The sequence below is a fragment of the Drosophila navojoa genome, chromosome 3, assembly GCF_054131105.1.
Source record: "Drosophila navojoa isolate 15081-1374.11 chromosome 3, UAZ_NAV_1.0, whole genome shotgun sequence".
Lineage (NCBI taxonomy): Eukaryota > Metazoa > Arthropoda > Insecta > Diptera > Drosophilidae > Drosophila > Drosophila navojoa.
The window spans coordinates 24,750,025-24,774,196 of NC_142891.1; the positions used below are offsets into that span (position 1 = coordinate 24,750,025).

General features: G+C 40.7%; 1 protein-coding gene across 3 annotated transcripts; it reads right to left on the reverse strand.

The window, feature by feature from the left end:
- Positions 1–786: 786 nt before the first annotated feature.
- dachs (unconventional myosin-IXb-like dachs) lies at positions 787–23,923 on the reverse strand. Of its 3 annotated transcripts, none has more exons than XM_030385328.2 (9): positions 23,701–23,923; positions 15,203–15,662; positions 14,928–15,139; positions 8,538–8,836; positions 7,986–8,456; positions 6,349–7,053; positions 2,911–4,591; positions 2,664–2,833; positions 787–2,164 (listed from the first exon to the last, which is right to left on the reverse strand). In XM_030385328.2, the coding sequence occupies exons 2-9, from the start codon at positions 15,622–15,624 to the stop codon at positions 1,799–1,801; spliced, it is 4,326 nt and encodes a 1,441-aa protein (XP_030241188.1). In that variant the 5' UTR covers positions 15,625–15,662; positions 23,701–23,923; the 3' UTR covers positions 787–1,798. The 3 variants fall into 3 exon arrangements, with proteins under 3 accessions (XP_030241188.1, XP_030241186.1, XP_030241189.1); XM_030385326.2 differs by having other exon boundaries at positions 7,986–8,459; positions 23,701–23,922; XM_030385329.2 differs by lacking the exons at positions 14,928–15,139; positions 15,203–15,662; positions 23,701–23,923 and adding an exon at positions 12,236–13,587 and having other exon boundaries at positions 7,986–8,459.
- Positions 23,924–24,172: the final 249 nt, after the last annotated feature.

The window sequence follows — 24,172 nt, forward strand, 5'->3', positions numbered from 1 at the left end:
AAGGAAATTTAATGACCGAAATTCATTGTTATTGATAAAGGTATTTGATATATATTTAAAAAACAATTTGTAATACATTCTTTTTAACAATATCTGCTCTTGAGCTCGCCTTCTTGCATACTCCCACATATTTTTGATTACTCGAGTTCTCTGACTAACAGAAGCGAAAGCCTCCATAAATGCCTAATGGCAATCGAATGTTTAATCAGTTTCTTTCCAAGCGGCACGAGTGACATTTGAGCATTAAAATGACGCAGCGAATCGCTTGTATATTTTCAAGTTTTGCTCTGATATTATTGAATTTGTGTAATGTCCAAGCGATGATAAACTTAATGGAAGGTTCTGGTCTGAAGAAAATTATTTATATTCCACAATTAATCATAAATTTTCAGGCACAAATACAAGAGCGCTCATTGAAGGTGGTATAAGTAATAATTTCGAAGAGAAAATTCCGGAACCTTTCGAAAAAGTTGGTGAGAAATACTATTATTTCGAAAATAAAGAGACTCAAAATTGGTTTGGAGCTGTAGAAAAGTGTCGTCAGATCGACGGACATCTTATCAATCTACAAAACGAAAACGAACTGGTCAATGTGGCCCCGAAGCTAAGTAGCTCCCAGGAGTACTGGACGGACATAAATAATCTCCATAAAAGGAATATCTTCTTTTCACTAACTACGGGCAGAGAGGCAAACATGCTCAACAATCGCTCAGATAATAAAGTAAATAGGTGCGGACTTATTCAATACGATCCATCCAACTCCAATTTTAACGTAACCAAACGCAATTGCTTTCAAAAAAAGAACTTTATTTGCGAGACAACACAACCGACCACAATATCCATTTTATTATGGTGATATATCTTATATAAGATTGTATGCTTAATCTAGATCGTACGTACTAAATGGAGCACAAAGTATATGTAACTAAAATTATGCGTGCGTGTGTGTTGGAAATGCACTTATCAATAATATATTCTACTGTATGTATGGGATATGTGTATATAATATATATGGACATGAATCAGGCTGTGTTTGAGTAACAATAAAGAACCGCAGAGATTTATTTTAACATTGTGGTGTGTGAGGCTTCAGAAGCGACTAATGCTAGGCGGCTTATAAAATCATTATAGAGTAATGGGTATAATTTGATCTTAATAAAGTTATTGGAAGAACTCTCTTGATTGGCACTGGAAGCTACAACCTATCGTAATATGCATCGAATAATACTAATGAACATCAGCTTAAGCCTAATTATATAATCTAGAAAATACTAGGAGAATAAAACAATGAGTTTTCTTATATGATATATGCATGTATATTATTGCTATTGTCAGTTATTTACAGTCTTTGATGTTGATAGTTAGACTCGCACCTAGAATGGGTGAAGTACAATGGCCAACAAAGTTATTAATCAAGAAGTAGACTAAACTTTTAAGAAATTTAAATTCAACAAGAATAATGAAACGTAGTGTATTACAAATTTACTGATAGCTTAAGAAAATACAGAAAAACTTACTCTCGATTTTTCGAGGTAAACGTTATGTGATAGATATACCCTGCAAGAATTTTTAGAAAAATAAAACAAAATCAAAAGAGCTCACGATGTTACAGCATAAAGAATATGTCAAAAAGTTTAAGTGACAGATATACCTTCGAATCTTGGAATATTCAGAAAAAAAAAAAACTATTAATATAGATATACTCTGAAATCTAGGAACATTATTCTAGATTCAGATTCAAATTCAGAAAAGTTTAATCTAATTCTTTTATAGAATTTCGTTGGTCAGTGCTAACAAATCATATTTTCACCCCGTTAGTCGGTCCAGCTGACATCAAAGCGGATTGCATGGCCAGGTTGGCATTGCTGGGAGCAGTGCTGCCAGACGCTAGCTCCATATACTGAAACGGCACATGATAGGTTTGACCCTTGTGCTCGACAATCAGGTGACCTCGACCACTGGAGGCGCCCACCACGGTGACGGTGTCGCCCTTTTTCAACTGCTGCAGCTCAGTGGAGGCCGTCGGCGATAGAGCAGGAGCCGGATTAGCCAGTGCGTCCTCTGGAAAATTCATTTTCATGATGCGGCTTTGCGGATAGCCCAGCTTCTTTGAATTGGCCGTGATTGTGTAAGCCCGTGACAGTGGAACGGGTGGGGGTCGTTCCTGCACAGCGTCATAATCCCAAACCAAGTGTGATAGTTATATGCAATAAAAAGTAAAATAATAGTAAATCTGCGTGAGAAGTGCTTCGTATAAAACAGAAACAGATGAATGAAATGCTAAATGGAATTGGATTTCGTTCTCTTCCCTCTTTTTAACACTTTATCTGCCTTCATGAAATTAAATGAAATTTAAATCATTTTATTTTTGTACACAACAAAATTTTAGGGGGATTGGATTTTGTTGGGTCATAAATCGGGTTCTGTAAGTGTTTGTTAATGTAATTAAATGAAATTGGAACCATTTCATTTTACACTAAAATTTACTTTCTTTAAGGATTTACAAATAATTTTTATGTACATAATGTAATTAAAATTTTCGGTTCTATAGCATCCCTTAGGGTTGCTCACCTCTCTATCTCACCTTAGCAGTTTTTATCACTCTGTCTATCCCCTCCCTCAACAATTCCTCCTCACAGTCTTGTCTCAACTTCATCACTTACCAAATCCAATCCGAACAGGCTACATGTTTGCTGGATAATCTTCTGGTCACACTTCTCGTGCGGATCTGGAGGTGGGGTGCCGGCAATGGGCTGAGGTCGCGGACGGGTCACAGTGCCGCCAATGCCCAGGCACTGAGCTGGATTTGTGGACTTTGCAGAGAGGCGTGGCACTGTAGAGACAGAGATAGAGAGAGAGAGAAAGGCGCATTAGAAGTGATATAAAGATTATCCATTGAAAGGCACTTACCCGTGCTGGGAGCTGCATTGGTCACCGCCGCTAGAGCGGCCATAGCTGCAGAGGTGGCTTTGCCATTGGGATTGTTGTGAGCATTGACGAGCTTAGCACAGGTGCTGGCGATGGCGGGCAGGGCAGCAATTAGGCCGGAGTCTGGGCGGCAGGATTGCTTCAGAGTGCTGCCCATCTTCTTGCGCCACCAATAGCCACGCCACGTGGCCTGCATGCGCGTGGCACTCCTGTGGCGAATCTCCGTGCGCAAATGCTCCAGGTGCTGGCGTATGCCCTCGCTGATGAACACATGCCGCTTGCCCGGCGCCCAGGCCAGCGTGACCGAGCCATCCTGCACGGGCAACTGCTCCATGCCCATGGCATATTGCAGTATTAGCTGGCAATCCTCCAGAGCCTTGTCCTCGGTGCGGCGGAGCAGCCGAAACGGCGCAAGCATGCGATAGCGCGCATTGAACTGCTTGAAACGCATTCGATGCGGAAATCCGGAGGCCATCAGATTGACCGTCTCCAAGACCTGCAGCGAGCGGATCTGGCGCACTACCGTCGCGCGATCAAACCTGCCCGGCTGCTCGAACATGTTGCTCCGGATGCAGCGCACAAAGTGCGGGCGAGCATGGACCAGAGTGCGCAGCAGATTGTCCAGGCGTGTGTGGAAGTCCTGCGTGAGCGTCGAGACGGGCTCATCGCCGTTGAGTAGATCCGAGTGCGAGGTGGGTGAGATGCGGAAGCTGAGGCCGCGCGGTGCCTGCTGCTGAGCATACAGCGCCTTCAACTCGGAGCCAAAGAGATGCGTGGCGAAGCCAAAGTTGCAGCTGTGCTTGTAGAAGACGGCGACAAGATCGTCTGGTACGACGTCTCGATTGGTGTCCAGGAAATCGGTGGTGTCATACTCGACGCGACCAGCGAAGTGGCGAATGGCAAAGAGTCGCGGATCGTCAGGCTCCAGTGCGGTGCGTGTCTCCAGGCGCGTCGAGCAGCGATGCTGCACCTTCAGCTTGGTCACGTAGCTCTCGGCTGTGCCCCGCACCGAACACTCCATGTCCAGTAGGCTCAGCAGCCCAGTGCGCAGCGAGGAGATCAGATCGATGCACGGCACATTGTCCACATAGTCCACCTCGGTCTCGCACACGATGCCCTCGTCCCGGCAGGACTCCACGGATGACTTGAAGATGTGCGTGTTGTAGAAATGCTGCATCGTCTCCGCACACAAGTTGATGCACAAGTGCTCCAGCTGTGCATGCGGCGTTGGCTCCTCGAAGCCAAACATGTCCAATATACCAATGAATCCATCCGTTGCATGTCGCACTGCATTGTTCAGCGCGGCCATCGACTTGGAGCCCGCATTGCCGCCGCCAATGGTCGATGCGTGCTGGGATGCTGCGTCCGCCTGGTTGTGCACCGACTCATTCGAGTCCGAGCTCAGCGTGCCCAGCGTAGAGCCCAGGCGCTTCAGGCTGTTCGCTCGTCGCACTATCGTGGCCACCAGCCGGCAATAGAGCGCCTTGGCCAGGCAGTCGCGCGTCATGTTGGCATCGCCGTCGCCGCAGACCGACTTCACCAACTGCCCACGCACATTGTGCGTGCGTGTGGTCAGACCGCGAAACAGCGCCGCAGGTGGCACGCCCAGGAGGCTGGCCACCGAATTGAGTTCCGTTTCGCCCTTCACATCTACCTCGAGACCCTGCAAGAAAAACAAAATACAACTTTGCTTAACTAAGTATTATAAACAATGTAAGACTTAAATAAAAAATATAAATTCAATTACATTGTTTTTTAAATAAGAAATATAAATTCAGTTACATTGTTTCTTAAATAAATACTATAAAATAAATGATGTTGTTTTTTAAGTAAACAGCAGAAAATAAATAACAAGTTATTCGATAAACAAAGCATACAAGAAATAAAAGAAGAAATTAAACTTGTTTTGCTTCTTACATAAATAATATATATTATTATACCCTGAACCCATTGAAAATGGGAAATCAGGGTATAATGGTTTTGTTAAAATGTATGTAACAGGCAGAAGGAGGCGTGGCAGACCCCACAAAGTATATATATTCTTGATCAGGGCGACGAGCTGAGTCGATTTAGCCCTGTCCGTCTGTCTGTCCGTCCGTCCGTCCGTCCGTCCGTCCGTCCGTCCGTCCGTCCGTCCGTCTGTCCGTATGTTTGAACGCGTCGATTTCAGAAGATATAAGAGCTAGAGACTTCAACTTTTTTTTAAAATGTCCGTATATATCACGCGGATATCGAGTTTATCACTAAAAAACGATAACTCATTCCGATACTTTTTTATCGATAAAAAACCTTATCGAAGATCAGTTACAAAATTATATCTCCTACATCTTTCAAGCTACAGTCTCCAAATTTAAAATGTATATTAAGACGCATGTCATACAATTTCGGTTTTTGTTAAAATTTACCCCCCACCCCTAAATCCACCCCCTCACCCTCATCTTTGTAAAAGTCGTATATCAAATACTAGAGACTTGTGATTCGGTATACACATACATTTTAACATTATGATTACGTTCTGAAAGTTTCATTACGATCGTACGTCTAGAAATTAAATTATTCAACAAATAAGTTCTCATAATATTGCCAACACTGCAGCGCAACCCAAGCGAAATCGCCTGTATATGTGAGTGTGTGTGTGTGCGTGTATTTGTTTGCATGAGTGCGTGTGTGGGTGCTAATTATTATTGAAATATCAGTTGCTTGTAGGGTTCAGGGGATCTCGTAGTCGAGCAGTCTCGACTAGAGCTTTCTTACTTGTTTTTCTTTGTAAATAAACAGAATCAATTGAATTATTGTTTGATATAATTTTTTATATAGAAATTTTAAAATTAGTTCGAATACTATATTTCTGAAATAAATAGTAAAAATTAAATTGTTATATAAAATCATATCATATACATATTTATAAATAAAGAACATTACATTTTTAGGAAAAACAAAATTTCTCGCTCAGTTTTTTATAAAGTCTCGTACACAACGTAATTCAGACGTAAATTACCCGTAAGTCACATCAGCGCAAGAAATTTAAAAATGAGAAGTTTCAGACGCAAGTGGGAAAAGAGCCCACTGTCTGCTGTATCGCAGAGCGACACTCTACCACAAACGCTATCACAGCATCGCTAGATTTGTGAATTACTATCAAATATATACTCGCACATAAATTTCAACAAGTTATAAGCTAGATGGCGCTTATGCTCATACCAGCAGTCCTGCTAATATAAAATGAACAACAGATGGCGCTATACACCGACTATTGTATGTAATCAACTGTATGACTTTCTTAAATATTACTACGATATATCGTATATTTTATGTTGCTAAATATTTGTAAATATATGGCGTGTGATTACGTAGATATAATTATCCTCGAAATACTCTATAGTAATTTAACCATTTAACAATTACTTAAAATTAACTTACCCCTCCATCGACAAACTGCACATTGCCCAGCAGTAGCACAGCAGCGAGGACACGAACCACATCCAGAAACGGTATGCCCAGTATGCCCAGACAGGTCTTCCAGGCCTGGAAACGTGCCGCATCTTCTTGCTCGTTCTGGGCGACATCGCCACGGAGATATCGCAGATTTGCCGGCGAGTAACCTTCCAGGTGCAGCTTCTGGCGCTCCTCTCTGTTGAGGCCGGCAAGCAGCTGGTAGAAAATGTGATAGTTCTTCTCCTTGGGCAGCGGCCGAATGACTCGAGTCTGGTCCAGAAAGTAGCAGTGGATCTTGGTGCGATAGAGTGCGCCATCCGTCACCTGCACTTCAATGAACTGGCCGATGCGACTGGACTCCGAGTTGGTCGTTGTCTTGGCCGAGCCAAGCGAGCGTAATACTGTAAAGGCGGCGGCCAAATGCTTAAACGCATCCGTCTCCTGACCTCCACCTGCTATGGCAAAGAGCTGGCGCAGCATGAGCATGGCGTTAGCCGTCTTTCCGGCACCACTGGTGCCCGAGAGGATGATGGCCTGTGGATAGCCCGTTTCACTCTGTTGACGGACCGCCTCCTGCACGATCTTCTGCAGCTGTGGCGCCAGCGGCAGGTCGCGCGTCGATGTGAGTGTCAGAGGATTGCCCACGTCCAGGTAGGGATTAATCGAGAGCAGAATCGAACCCACATTTGTCTAGAAAATGATGAAGTATATATGTGAGAGTAAAATACATATATAAACTATAAAGTCTAAAGGTAACATATTTATGATAGTCATTGAGCCTATTCTGGTTAATTTCTTGAATAGAAACTTAAACGTTGTCTATCATTTTGGAATGTTAAGAGTAAACAAAAGTTGTAAAAGAAATATATCCAAAAAAATTTAATAAAAATTTTATAAAAAAATAATATTTTTTTTAAATTGTTAAGATGTGAGAGAACTATAGTGGGGCTCTTCCGACTAGTAGATACCCTGAACCCAGCTGATATTCCAATTAGTCAACATTTATCCAGTGAAATACAAATAATCTCTATATTTATTTTAATAATAGCTAGAGTAAATAAAATGTTTCCATCTTTTCAAAAAATAAAATAATATAATTAATAAACATATTTAAAATTTTAAGTCCATAGTGTCGTGTTGTAAAAGTTCCTTTAGTCCTCTTTCCTTGAGACCCTTACTTATCGATATAGTAGAGTAAGTTCTCACAGAGAACCGATAATCGTAAGTACAGTTCAGTAATTAACTAATAGACCAACTAACTGCAGATAAACGAGCAAGCAAACCCATTCAGCGAATGATATCAATTTGATAATAGCCCCTGGAGTTATTCTAATCAGCTGTCAATCGCTTAATTTCTAACTGTTGTGTGTGCCATCGACGGCATATAATTGTCGAAATTAACAGTTAATCTGGGGCCAGTGCAGAGCGGAAATTCAGTTTGGAGACCGACTATTAAGATAATTGTTGGAGAGGCGGATGGAGTTTGTCTGCTGGCCATAATTGAACTGGGCTAAAAGTGAATCTGATGATAGTTAAACTGGTTTGGTGTTAGGTTAGGTGTTGGGAGGAAGTGAGAGGAGCTGATGACAGCAATGCATCAAAGTGGGCTGAATAACACTTACGAAGTAGCGCTGCTCGTTGAAGCGCGCCTGCAGGGTGTGCATGACGGCGTGCTCGGTGAGTGGGCCAGCCAGGTGAATCAGATCCTGCATGTCCTTGGGCTGGCGACTTCCCTGCGACTGCTGGCCAAAGCCGAAGGGCAACGTCTTCACACTCTGGCAAGGATTCACGTGCTTGGCTGACTGATCGAACTGCTGGCCATTCGCCTGCAGAGCTGACGAGGCAGCCAGAGAATTGGCATTGGAGCTGCGCATGGGCAGTGTATTGGATCGGGCATTGAGGCTGTGTGGCAAGGGGACGGGCGGCAACGTGGATGTGGCACCCAAGACCGCGCCGTTGCCCTTGTGATGACCCACAGCGGACTTCTCGCTCAGCTGATGCGGCAGCGGATGCGGTATGGATGTGTTCCGAGCCGAGATGACAGCGTTCGAGCCCGAATTGCTCGGCAGCGTCTGGCTGTAATTGTACGCATGCTGCTGCAAAGGAAATTAACAATCACAATTACCCAGATTGCCTATGTGGGAAAGCATAAATATAGTGATTTCCGAGCTCACCTTGGGCAGGGTATGCTGTCCATTTCCGTTGGCATGTTGCTGCAGTGCACTGGACGAGAGTCCTCCACTGCCCAGATTCAAATTCGGACTGGACGCGTTCAGGTCGTAGTTGGCTGCCTTTGCCCCGCCTCCGCCCAGAGCAACTCCAGCACCCGCCCCAATGCTGTGATGCTGCACATCGTTGGCCCGGCCATGTCCCTGACTCTCCACATGCAGCCGATTGCGCATCACCAGCAGCTCAGTGCTCAGACTCTTGAGCCGCTGCTGCAGGTGCACGGCCTCATTGGAGGATGACGCATCTGAAAGAGCAGCAATATCAATAAAATCGATTCATGGTTAGGTTAGACTATCAAAATTATTCCTAGGATAATGTTGCAAGTACTTGCGCAAAACTTTATATATATTTATTATACTAGTTATAATATATATACTATATGATATTATAAAAGTAATTAATCTAGTTAAGCTCAATATATAGAAAACTCCAATAAATAGTCCTTTATACCCTGAACCCATTCAAAATGAGAAATATTTTACTTTATCAATCAAGTCTAGATTGATCATAGTCTATGCAGCACCCATTTTCATTATATTTATATTTAATAAAATGTTTACAGAAACACATATAATATTAAATCATTTAATTTTAACATCTGACTGTATAGTTTATATTGTATATCAGTCATAAAGGAAGTAACCCATATGTGAATGCTGAGAACCCAAACTTGCTTATTTCTTCAAGAGTTTCTTTATTTAATTTAAATAAAAGAGGGTCCAGTAATCTTTCGATTATCTCTTCACTGATTAAATACTTTAATTTGACTTAGCTAATATTCGATTGGCGTCGCGATCTAATAAATTTCTAATTTAGCATAGATTATCATAAGTCGTCCTCGTGCTATGCTTCATATAATATTTATTCATAAATTAATCAACAGTGAAACCAATCCCTCTAGGCTTTTTAAACATTTAAATTACGCAGTTCCAACTTGATTTTTCTAAACCTATATTTATAAACTTATATTCATCAAACGATGCTCAGTCAACTGTAGATTAAACGTTCCGCTTGACTTCAAAATATTTCATATTTATTAAATGAAAATATATCAAAATTTTTCTGTGAATAAAATTAATTAAACGAATTTGTTTCATAAATATCTTGTTTTGTTAAGGACAGCATGTCTTATTTGGAATTATCTTTCTACCTTTGGATACTTTTGTATACACGCTTTCGCTGATTTTCCCAATCAATTTCGTATATATAATTATAAAACGAAAACAAGAAATTTCGACTTATTTTTGTATAATTTGATGCCATGACACACCCACTTCTTCCTCCATTGCTAATACTTATAATTAATTTCTTTTTAATGTAGACAAAATTGTCATCGCAGCAAAACTTTGTTTAACTTTAACCGTTCGAATATTTAAATATTCAAGAGCTGAGAAACACAACTTTAAATTAAGAATATCTTTGAAATGTTAATGAACTAATTTCGCTGGCTAATCGGTCGACAGCGCAGAACGTGCGCTGAGATGAAACAGAAACAGAAATTTGGCGACAGGTGCCAAGAAGAAGAAGGAGATGAAGAAGAAGATAGAGACCACAACTAACTGAAACAAAGGGAATAAAACCTCAATGGGCTGAAATTTGATTATTATAGATGGCTTGAAGCGAACTTTCGAAAATGATGACATAAAAAACCACACGAGATGCTCTTAAATAAAATAAGAGTAAATACGCTAGTAATACGCGGGGACGACTAGTAGATACCCTGCTTATAATTGATGGCATAAAAATGACAATGAGATTAAATGGAAATAAGTGCTTATATTATAATAATACTACGGCATATGCTGTAGACAGTAGTAGACGACTAACAGATACCTAGTACATGGTATGTGGAGTCTTGGGTTACACACGCATTGAGTATACCCTATCCATAAACCTAAAGAAGCGTACCTAAAAACTTTAATCTAATTGGAATTTTCTCTTTAATTTACCACAAAAAGTATTACAAAAGTTATTTTCAATCGAACCCAGAGCTGAACGACGTCAAAACCCGATATGTTTGATGATAAAAACCAGTTTTTGTGTTACTTTTTAAGCTGCCTACAAGAAGCTGAGGCAAATGAAAACGTTCAATAACATTTTCTTGTGACTAATTGCAGAAATAGGTTTAAGATTTTTTATTGTGATTTTTAGACCATATAGCTATTAAAATTCAATAAAAAATAATAATTAACTAATTATATGAGCAGAGGGTACAAAATATAATCAGATTTATCACTTTCTATTATAATTTGGCTTTTATTGTTACATTCATATTACAAATTTAATAGTAATTTATTTCTGATCAGCATTAAAATGTATTTATTTATATAAGTCTGTCTTCATTGGCTAATACAAATTCAGAAAATTCAATTACTCCTCAAACTATATGAAAATATAATGGGATCTACTATATTTGTACTATATTTTTGTCGAGCACAATAACAATTGGTCTATAAACATACATATATCTATCCTTAAGTAGCGAACAAGGAACTGTTGCTTAAAAATAGACGAAATGTAACTAATACCTTAAAGCATATGATAACAAAGTGAATTGTAAATATTTATATAAATTATTATGTCCAAAATAAATATTATTAAATTTCTTTTTAAATTTGTTAAATTTGTTGTAGTTTTTCTAATGACCTCCCCTTCTTTCCTTCTGTTTATTTGCACCTCATTCTTTGCCTGCCACAAGAACTGTAGTCTGACTCGCTTGCAGTCGCGAAGTTTTCTTGGAAGCTGAAATCAGCGCGCATAGACTTTGCCAACCAAAGAGCAGACAATAAAAAACAAAACCAACTGGACCCAGCGACGACGGCCACATTTAAAGATCTCAACGGATGTGTTGGCGGCATCGCCTGCGACCAAAACTGGTCAGCGATGGGCGAGCGGGGAGGCTGCGACCCGGCGGTGCTGGGCATATGTTGCAAGTCGTATGGCACACACGTACACCTATACACATAAAACGGCGAGCCAACTTGAGTCGTAGACATGTTCCAACAGCTATACACACCTATAGACAATTATACATATACAACTAAACCTCTCTCTAGTTATACAGCTGCGCGCCACTAACAAGGGACCCATATAGGTCGGCCAGACGGATGCTAGATGTACCTACAGACAAAATAGGTACATATGTGGTGCATAATCCATATGGTATAATTATTATAATCATAAGTATATGCCACATAGGTACAAATTCAAATACAAATACAGATATATAGGCACATGTACCTAAACTGAATGTAGGTATACGTACCTAAATGCACTGTTTGGTACATCGTTTTACTATTTATATCTACCTACATAAATTAAACAATATTTGGATTCCGGAGAATATTTATGGTCTATATATAAATCAATAACCCAATTACTCTCCACCAGATTCTTTAACAATTAACTTTCAAAGTGATTTTCATGCAAAAATTTTCCTATTAGAAGGGCAAACAGTTATTTAAGTTCAAAGCTCTTTAATAATGCTCGATAAATGAGTTTCTCAACAAGCAGTTAATGTGCTTTGTTTCTTTATAAAACAATGGGGGGCCCAAAATGAATACTGGTCACAGTGAAACGAAAGACTTAGGCAACAAACTGGAAATGGCCGAGGAGTGTGATCGTACGGCCGTGTGGCACTCACCCTGCAGCTTCTTCTCGGTCTCCCAAAACTTTTGCAATTCCGTAAAGTATTTATCCAGTATGAACACTTTTGACAGGCCCAATGTGGCCATCGTAGATGCACATTTGTGTGGCCGCAGCGGAGAACGAAACTAGCTAATTTCAACTGCAGTCGCCGAAAAACGAGTTTCGACTTCGAATCCGATATTTTCTTCTCTGTTTTATTTTTATTATTATTACTTTATTCTTATTTTTTTGGCGACGAAAAGGACGAGAAGCGAGCTCCGTCGGCACCGGCGATGATATTTCTTATTTGAATAAATTCGTATACAGATACACAGCACAAAACACGCCCGATCGAACAGGTTTTCCGCACAGACGCTTACAGAAGGCAAACATTGTCCAGGTTGACCAGGTTGTCAGTATGTGTGTATGTCTCACTCTCGATATATATGTGTCTCTGTGTATGTGTGTGTGGCATACAAACTGGGCCTGGACAACGATACCGAACCGCACGTATGGGACGTATGCTGCTTTGGCTTTTTGGCTCAGAGCAGCAAGTGAAACAACACCAAAAAAAATCAACAACAAACGCGAGAAAAGAATGCAGAAGGGCAGCAGCCAAATCACTGAAAGTATCTGCCAGATACTTTTCGGAGTTGTGCAATTGTGTGCTGCTGTTGCTTTTGCTTTTGCTTTTATACTCTACGTATTATTATGTTTATATGTATATACATATATATATTTCTTTCTTATGCTTCTTATTATTATTTCTGTGGCTCAGTCGCGCGCGTTTGCAGACATTTTTGTTGTTTGATTTTTTTTCTTTTTCTTTTCTTTTTGAAAAACGAGTTACCACCAATTTCAACTCGCAGCAGCAGCAACAGCAGCGCAGACTGGGAACTCGATGTAGATGCTTAGATACCTTAAAGGTACACACACACACACACACACAAACACTTGTAGAGCAGATTTATATTTATATATATGTGTGGTACAAAACTTTTAGATATTTCGATTAAATTTTAACACATTTATTGCCTTGACTGTGATTCGTTTTGTTGTGTTGCTTATATATTTCACTTGAACTTCTTATAGCTAGCCACATGCACAGCTTGCTTCCGAACTGCCGCGACTCTCATTCGCTCGCTGTCAGACCAAAGCGCAGACTGAACGCTAAAACCCGACGCTCCCAGACGCTGGACGTAGAAATTGTGATCGAGACGCGCTCGCTTCGCTCTGAGCGGCTCTCGCGTGCGCTGGCGCAGGTAAATTTTTCAAACAGGTAAAAGGCCCGAGGTCTCTTTTTTATTCCTCAGTTTCAATTACTCTGTCTGTGCAGTCGCTCAAATATGGGGTCAAGTATTTGAACTATGGGTCTCTCGCCTCGCTCTGGCTCTGGCTCTGGCCTGGCTCTGGCCTGGCTCTGACTCTGGCTTAGCTGTCTCGTTTACTGGTCGCGTGTTAATTAGTGTTGATTGCTTATTGTTTTTGGTTTGGTTTTTTGTACCTGTGTGTATGTGTGTGTTGGCCTCTGTTATTGTTTTGCTTATGCTGCATTTCACAATTCCCACATCCATTTTCATTGCAGTTTGCAAATCATTGTCTCGAGCTGCACAGCTGCATGCTAATCCATGCCACATTTTTAGCAGTCGAATACGATTTTCTAAGCATGCAAATATCTATTTTCGCCAATACTCAAAACAGGTTTAATTCAAATTAAAGATAGCCCCATTTTTTTCAAATTAAATTGAACTGTTTTTAGGTCTTCACTCTAGAAAATTCTTTTTTGCTTATGGAGGTTTATAGCAGACTGAGCGCATATCAAATGAAAATGTAAATTATTAGAAACTGTTTTTATTTTATCTTTAAATCATTTTAAATATATATGCTTCTTTGTTTTAGCAATAAAGATCTCTAATATATAACAAATCATTTTTGTAAGTACATAAATATAAAATCTTGGTCTTTGCTAATCCTAGACATCAACCTATTTGCTGTATCAAAGACATAAACCGGCACTACTTGCAGCAGATATGGTAACCCTAATAGCGAATTTCTCTTCGCAGTAGATCGACTCGCTGCACCACAGCCTCACATAATAGTCAGTCAATTCGCTGCAATTCTTTAGACCTAAGCAATTTTTATTAACTTAGATTTAAGTAGTTAAATGAAAATATTAAAAAAATTTTTAGTATAAATATTTTTAATAAATACAATAATTTATATATATGAATATAAATATTTATTACTTATATAAAAAGTATTATTATGCTGAACCCTTTTATATATGTACATATAGACTCCATAACACTTTTGTCTAGCAACCATTATTATTATTAATTCTTATTATCGTATTTTATTTTATTTATTTACTTTATTTTTATTTTTTTCTATATGTCAATCTATTCTTTAATTATATATATAATGTCATATATTAATACTGATTTAGATTTTTTATCTAATTTTTAATTTGCGAATTTTTGTTTGAACAAATCTATCTCCTTAAATCATGCAAAATACAGTATTAATTTTTTTTTTTCAGATTTTACAGCTATAATTCTTCAAATCTTTCTTATATATACCGGTGGAAATGCCCATTATGGTAAAACGTTCCAATAGTTCGGTTCTACTCTTATCACTAATCAAAGGCTAACAGAAACTATAAATCATATATTTATTATAAGCAGACCTACATATATGTATTTGCTTACCAGTTATGTTTCCTGTCGTGTTATTGGATTTCTTCTTGCGCCTGGCCACCGGAAGTGTATAAATAGCTGAGAACTTGGTGAAGCGCTCAACCACATCGTGTTTGGCTTTAACGGCTGATAGCACCGAGGATTCCAGTTCCTTGGACGCGCTTGGCTCTGGCTTGTCGAGGTCTGGCAAGGCCTTGCTTTGCTTCGGCGAGGGTGTTGTTGAGCTGCAAGGTGTCAAAGTTGGAGTGAGGCCAAGAATGGAGGCGGCTGCGGAAATGGGGACCCACCTAAGTGCCTTCTGGTACTGGCAGAAAAAATCGGGACGCATGCGATGCCGGCAGAGAAAATCCTCGCACAGTCGCAGCACATCGTTGCCGTTCTCGCTCTTGCTTGACGGCTCGCTCGGCTCGCTGGGCTCCCTGGCAGGTCCGCTGGGTGTCGAGGTGCGCAGAGTCTCTGGCGTGTCATGCTGCTCACTGCCGCTCGCCGGCTGCTGATGGCTCTGGGAACTCTGATGGAAGAGAAAGGCCGGCAGAGAGGCGCCCACAAAGTCGGGTATGTTCTCAAAGAAGTCGGCGGTGCGATCGTAGCTGCTGCTATTGCTGTTGCTGCTGTTGTTGTTGTTGTTGCCGCGGCTGGAGCCCTTTAAGTCCGACCTGGTCAGATGTCGGTGGACGTAGTCGGCGTACGTCTGGTCCGGCAGCAACATAGCATCAACATCTTGCGTGACCCATTAACCGAAGATATCTGCAACAAATGAGTTGGATGCGTAATCAATCGCAGCATCAATTCGGAGTTTAATTGCTTTTAAATCAAGCGTACAACACACACAGTGCCAAGTGGTGCCAGTGGTGGCCAACACAGCTCTGGCCAATTGCAAGTCGCAAGTCGCAAGTTGGCCAAGCAGCTTCCGCGTCTGCATCGCCCATAAACCTGTCAGTTTATTGGCGCATGCGATTACCTCGATTAGCGTGACCATGACGAAGGTGACAGACACGGACGCTAATGCCTTTTACTGCGTGTGACGGCAAAGCAGCAACACGCTTCACTCTATCTCTCTCCCCCTCTCTCTCTCTCTCTCTCTCTCTCTTAATCTCTAAGAAGTCCGGCTGCATGCCGTGCCAGATAGATGAGTTGCCAGCCGAAATGAGACACAATATTTATGCCACACTTTGCCAAACCGAACCGAAGTTCGTGTGGTCTCTCGGCCCACCTCGACTTTTGCTTTCCGCAATTAACTTAAATGATTGTCATAAAAATGCTGCAAGTGTGGATGCCACGGCCATGTGGCCGCAGCCTGCCAGACCACGAGCCATTGCCGCCGGCGCAGGCATTTCTCAGTGTCAGCCCAGCGGGCGGCTCCGTTTGAGTAGTCGTAGAAAGCTTCAGTTGCTTCACTTTGCTGATATCTGAGTCACTTCCACATTTTTTCCCGTTTATTATGGCGATTACCCAATATGGCCAAGTAGCTCTAGCCGTGAGTTCTGCTCGACTGACACCTTCTAGGCCTAAGCCGCTTTTAAGTCAGCCGACCTAAGCAATTCAGATTTTCTCATTGCAATATAAATAAATAATTAATTAAGCACATTAGAGAGTGATCTAATATTTGCATTCCTATAGTTTACATCATGTGATAGCGCAGCTGGATAAAGGGAAATTCCAAATTTTATATAGTAGGCTCATGAGTGGACTGAAGAGACTTCTTCTGCAATTTTAAATCTCTTCACCTTGTGTATTATAAAAGTGATGAAAATAATCATCATAATCAACGAGTCTTTATTTTCCCATCTGCTTGCTGATGGAAAGATAAGATTATTCAATAGCATTTTGTTTGTGTATGTCAGCCTCTCTTTAACTCTCATACAAACACTCTATCTCTGTCCGTCTACCTCTCTGTGTGTGTATAAGAACTTTAAGCTTAATACCTTGAATCATAAAATTCAAACAGACAGACGAGAAAATGGTCGGATATCAAGGCGATATCTCCTGGCTATTGATCCTGATCAGTAATATTTTATTATGTCATTATAGACTCATGCAAAGAGAATGTCCCCTCTCACAGAACTCGTCGTGCAAATAAAGAGTACATGTCAGCAGATCAGCTAATGAGAATTGGCCAAACTAATATAATTTACTAGAATCTAAGACTTATGTAAAGAGACAAATATAAATAGATAAGTTAGCCCATAAATATGATAACCTACAGCGAGGAGCATTTATTACAGACAGTTCGACGAGAACAACAGCAATCGATAAACGAAAACCTTCGGCAGGAGCAGCCGAGACCTTCCTTCTGTGCTTTGAACATGGTTAGAATCAGGTAGCGAGATCGCATAAACTAAAATAAATCTCATAAATATGCAGTTGGAGTTGGAGTCGTTGTGGTCGCCATGGAGCTTGGGCTACCTGAGGAAATGTATCTCAATATGTCCGGCAGGGACGGCCGTGTGGCATGCCGAGGCGAATGTGGCGAATGCCAATGCATCTTAACTGAAGTTATTTATTCTAACTACGAGAGCGATCAAAGATTTAGCTCGTCGAGCAGAGCGAAAGACGCGAGTGCTGTTATAGGTCGCTTAGGTCCGCTCCTGAGTGGTCGCCGCTGAGACAATGTGGACCCCGTGCAACTAATTTGCATTGGTGCCAAGCGTTGGCATGAAGCAAATCAGCGCTGCGGCTTAGATGCATTGAAATTTATCACCAGTCGAGGCATCGAAATTCTTAAGTATTTAGTGTGGATTGGGCAAACATTTGCAATCAATTTCAAGGCACAATGCCAAAGGGAACCCTTTCCCAAGAAGAACAAATCACTGCCGATCGCTGATCATAGGGTACAGCATAGAGCCAAGAGCCAAGAGCCGAGAGCAGAGAGCAAGGAGCAGGGAGCAGGGAGCTGAGCATGCCCCATTATTATCTACGATTGGGCGAGTGCGCGCAGTCTTGGGCGATGGCGATTCATTGCCCTTTTGACTTGCTACATGGAAATTACATGATTTAACTTAATTTAATAAAGAGCCAAGGGCGCAGCAATTCTCCCTCTCTCCTTCTCTCTCTGTCTCTCCATCTCTATCTCTCGGACAGCCATCGTACGACTGGCATCTCTTGAGAGTCGTGTTGCCACAGTTCGTGCCTGGCTTTTGTGATTTACCGCGATTTGGACGTAGTCCAGGCCAGGCACACACATGTCTAATAGAACAACAACTGGCCTCGGCTGAGATCTTCTGCCCCGACCTGGCCTAGCCATCAATACCAGCTCTGGCATCGTCCATCATGGTGGGCTGCCGCCAACGCCACACTTGTCAAAATGCCCGATGACCCAATTAGAGGTGGCTGTCGTAGTGAGGCCTTTGACTACGCGTCTTTTCTCTCAGTGTACAACACATTTGTGCAGATCAAGAGATTTTGATTAATAGGTGGTTGTTTTGCCAGACCCGGAGCCGGAGTCGGAGCCAGAGCCAGGCTATTTCCTTAGTTGCTCACTTCTCCAGTCGGCCCAGCCTGCCCCCAGGCCACAGATAGACATTGAGAAATATTTTCGAGAATCGACTCGACAGGCGCTGCATTCGAACTCAATGAAATTCTGCCCTAAAACCTTACTCTTTTCATTGCATGCTTTTTTATGGATTTTTTATGTCTACTAAGATATGAATGTGTGTTAAGGCCACTAAAATCTGAAGCTGGACCACGCAATATATCGTAATCTTGCACTTCCGACTAGCATAGATGTAGGTTTTAATGCCAATGTTAAATTTTGTAAGACATTACTCTGAATAGTCACAATAATCAGGTTGTGACTTGGACAATTCTGCGTAATATCTTCTATAATATTTAATTTAATATTCAATGAATTCACTTTGCCTTATAAATATTGCAATGTATCTAGTTGTAATGGCTTCTTTGAATGCCCAATTTCATTTGATAACTAAATGAATAATTTTCAACAATAATTTACGCATAAATGTATAAAATATTCATTAAAATTTGTATTTTCTTGTATATATTTCCATTTTAGAATGCCAAAGAGTCTAAGTCCCAGTAATGTAATCTATGATCAAATTTCTTTCCCTAAACATCCAAAAGACGAAAGAATTCCCACCCGAAGCAGAAGCTTTCGGCTGGTATTTCAAGGTGTTGTATAAAATATATATATACAAATATATACAATATATGTATATCTAAAATGGTAGTCAAAGGAAATGAGAATGGCAAATGTAAACGGAAATGGAGCTGTGAAGATATTTATGTGGGAGTCTCGAGTCGCTCGAAGCGGAAATATGTACGCCGGCAAAGATAGAAGAGGGAAGGCGTGTAAAGACTTTTAATCGCACTTTGATTGCATTAGCCCAACAAGGCTGACAGCTGAGAAGCATTTGGCTTCGAGTCGAGGAGGCTGACTTGAAATTAGAGTTGCGTTAAATTTCTGCTCGTGTCCATGTTATGTAATATGATGATGGCAATGCGATGCGATGTGATGCGATGCCATAAGATGCGTAGTGATGCGTTCTGTTGATAGAGCCAGCCTCCTTCGTTCGGATGCGCACGAATGCCAACACGTGCAGCAAGACCTCGCTAAGGCGAACCGAGATGCAGCAAAAACTTGTCAATGCCATTTACGTTCGCACTGAATCAGTTAGCAGTAAAAGGCCTCAAACAATTAGATGCATGTCAAACCGATTCCAGTTGTCGCCGCTGGCAGGCTTCGCTTTATGAATTACACAATTCACAATCGGCGATTTACAATTCACAGTGAGCAGCAGCAGGAGTCAATATACCGAATGGTGAGCAGGAATTTGACCTTAGCCCGCTGAGCGGGCCAACCAGTTAATTTCCATGATCGATTGCGCCCCAAGGCCTGCCTGACCAAGCACTATTAATCAAAATGCACTTCCTTAAAAAGGAGCCAGATTATTGCAGATTGTTTATACTAATCAATCAACACCTTCTCACATATGGACTTTTCCTGTGATCTCTGGGATATGACCATGCACAGAGAACAAGTAAGGAGGAGCTCTGCAGACGAGCTGACTGAACTGACTGACTAATACTCGTTCACAGCTTAAATAGAGCTTGATTTATTGGGGAATTTTCATCTTAGGATGTGCCTGTGTTGGGTGAGTCTATTGATTTATGGATATACTGGGTTGGACATTATTGAAAATATAATAATTAAATTTGACCAATAAAAACTTTAGAGTAAAATAATTTTTTTAATATTTAAAAATTTATTTTTCAGTTAATGTGATGTTTATACATTTTTCTAGAAGAGTTTGTAGAGAGAGATGAAAGAGAAATTTGCAAAGCTACAGCCGAAGCCGTGAAATAGAAAACCAGTTCAATAGTTTACAAATGCATATATGTATGTAGGTATTACAAAAAAAATTTTTTTTTTTAATTTTTAAAACAGTTGAAAAACATTGTATTTATATATAGAATATATAGATAGCCTTAAAACTTCCGAATAGATGATAGTATAAATGCAAACATTAACTCTAATTAAATCCTTGGCTGGCATACAGACATCTCAAGCAAGTTTACCAAACCAATATTCCCTATTTTATTTTGTAGGCGAGCATAAAAACGATTCGCGCCAAATTGGAAATGTCGTGACCAACAAGAAGTCTAAGCTAACGCATTTACCAGAGCAGCATTGGCTGAGCCTACCGATGGGACATATTAACGCACTGGGCACCCTCGACTAACCAATGCTCCATGTCATAAGTACTATATACCTTACAAAATAAATATTTCTATATATGGAGTGTGTGTGTGTGTGTGATTGTTTCTGTGTGTGCAAGTTACACTCCCACAACAGTTGAACGAGACAGAGAGCAGGAAAGGCAGGCAAGGCAGCAAGTGAAGTTTGCATCCACAGACCTGATATGCCCTGGGGCTGAGCGCATCACCTGCGCATCTTTTCGGCAAAGGCCGATTTTGATTTCCAAGTCGGGCTCTGTGCATTCGCATACCCATTCCCATACCCATACCCATGTACCCATAGCCATTCCCATTCTCATACCCATTCACGATCACATCCAGTCAGGCAGTCGGACAGACGGGACAGCCAGGGCCGAAATTGCACGCAGGAATTTATTTGAAAGCCTTGGGATGCACCTACCACTAATTTTTATCTTGTCTTCACTGTCAGGCAGCCGCAGCAGCAGCAGCAGCAGCGATCGCAGTCGCAGCAGCCACTGCCGTTTCGCAGTTGCAGAATAACAAATGGAATTTTTCAATGTCGATATCCCGACTCGACACACGACCCACGACAGTTTGCTAAGCCCCAGAGTTTGGCTCAATTTAAACAATTATGGAAATGGGCAGAGAGTGCAGCAATCAGCAGATAATCAAATTAGAATATCTGTGACGCAACACCTGTTGGCTCTTATCGTTAACTGAAATGAGAAGAGAAGGGAAAACATGACTAATTCCATGTTAGACTTAAGTACCGTAGGAAACATTTACTCATAAGTGATATACACCCACAATTGTCAGTAATTGTCAGAGTTTCGCATATAAGCCTTAAATACCTGCCCATGTGTGTGTGTGTGAGCGTGTGTGTGTGCATACTTGAAGGGAGACAGTAACAACTAATTAACACTTCCAGCTACTTCTACGCCTACCCAAGCGAGTAACCGCATGCCGACTGAATTAATGAACGGATTGGAGATCGCGTGACGACATGAAGTGAGTCGATGGCGCTGCCGACGTCAACATAGTCCAAGGAGAAGACACCAGCAGAGACAGAGGCAGGGACAAGGGCGAGGGCGAGGGCGAGGGCGAAAACGAGGACAGACGACAGTGGACAGAGGCAGAGGCAGAGCGTCATAGTCAGTGTCAGCGTCAGCATCAGCATCATTTGGGGGCACGCTGGAAGCGCAGGAACAAATGTCGTGCCAGGCAAATACATACCTCAAGAAATCACAGGGAACAGGTTTCGCGAGTGCGCGAATGGTAAGAAAAAAAATTGGCATAAATGTTTATGATACAGTAAACGGATGACGACGGCGACTAACTACGATGATGATGAAAAACCTGGGCTGTCAGGCGGACTCTGGACTCTGCCAGCCAAGTGGAACGTAATATATACACAAACAAACAAGCAAACAAAAACAAACATTGGACAAATCTACAGGCAAAAGCATAAAAAAGAAGTGCAGTAGAAGAAAGTGAATTGTTGCCGCTAATCAAATATGCCGAGCCAAACGGATGTGAAACGAAACTTTGACTCGTACCATGCGAAAGCCAACCTATGCATACAATTTGCAACATTTCTTTTGGCTGAAACTGAATTAAATATGGAAAGAGATACAACAAACCGCAACAACAAAAACAAAGAACACAGCCACAGCCACAGCCACAGAGCAAGACACAGCTGACAGCTGTAAAGTGTCGTCTGTGCCAATGGCTGACATTGATGTATTCGATATGGCCAAACACACAATTACAATAAACAATGTTGGGAATGGGGTTAACCGAGTCGATACTGCAAATCAGATTGTTTTGACTAGATAATAACACAACAGAGTCTCTTTCACTCGGAAAGGTTTCAAGAATGCTCTAGAGTGGATCACAATAAGATGTTTAGTGCTCATCGTAAGCTCGTGACTTATAATTACCTATAATATGGCCAAAGCTCAACAGCCACTTTCTTAATTTCACTTAGATATATACAGTAATACCTACCTAATTTGAACTTTCACATTGGATTATCTAGAGAGTTAAACATTACATTTGAGTAATTGGCAATTTCATATTCTTAAGCGTTGCCTTTCAACATTTTTTTATTTTAATATTTATATTATTGTTGTAAAACTAGAATGAAAAAACAAACTGTGCCAAAGAAAGGAAAATAAATAAGTTTTAGAAATTTCAGATCCGACAAAAATCATTAATTTTTTAAATACATAATGGATTTATGTCTTCAATGTAGAAGATTTTGTACTGCTTTTATATGATGATTATATTTCTTAAGAAATGGGAAAAATTACAATAATTTATTATATAGTATATTATATTATTATTATATTATTTAGTATTTATTACTTGTTGAACAATACCAAACGGATTGTAAACGTTCTATTGAACTAATCTGCAAACGAAACGCACTAGCAAAGGCTTTAAAATTTGTTTAAAGAATTTTAAATTGGGATTCTATTCTTGGCCAATATAAATATTCAGCTAGCTCAAGCAGTAATTTTTGTAGAACATGTTAAAATATAAATCAGGAATGTAACTGGATCTATCTGCATTATAGATGCCTTCCGTGCCCGCCCCAGGCGCCGTGGGAGTTTTTTGTTGCTGTTGTTGTTGCTGAGCCCGAAACATGTTGCGGGCAGCATGTTGCTGATAGCGACAATAGCAACCAGAATCGCCGCATCGGCAGGGGGCAGCTTATGGCAACGCGATTCACATAAGATAAACATTTGATAAAGCTTAACTTGATCTATTTACTGTCCAATTTCTCATGCATCTGCACATGCCTGAACATTGTGAAAAATATGTGTATACCTTGACAGGTTTTCAGAACTTGCACATTGTTTCAAATATGTTCTTCACTAAATTTCATGTAAGCTATAAATATTTATATTGAAGTACACATTTGACTTTTCTATTACTATATAAATTTTTTTAAAGCATTGATGTTGCCATTTAAATTTTTGTTTCACTTGAGTAACAATCATAACACACTATTCATCGTATATTTTATTTGTTCACTTAAGCCTCACATCATTCTCGATTTCCACTAAATATAAAGTTGCAAAACGTAAACAAAGATCGAACCCACGTTTGCAAAATGCTCACTGATTGTTTTGCACTCGGGAATTCGCGGTCCGCAACAATCTTCACGCTCTCACGTCTTCACTCGTCGCATGATGCTCGTGAACTGATCGTGAGCAAGCACGACGAAGCATGTGGAACCGGTGCAGCCAGAGAGTAAACTAATACACGCTGACCAGCTGGAGCAGCTGCTTTGACATCGACTTCTGCTTCGACTACAACCGCGACTGCAATCACAACTGTGTCTGTAACTGCGTTTACTCCTCTCCCTGTCCCTCTAAGCACACGAGAACTTCTGGCGTCTTTGGCCCCGGCGTAAAACAATTAAGTCGTTGGGCGTGAGGCTAGTTGAGTATCATAATCAGGAAACGGGGGTGTAACTACCTGCTAATAGATTAACTCAATAGGTGTGATATACGTACATATAAAACTTTCAGATTTAAAATAAATATAAATGCAAAATAAAAATATATTATGCA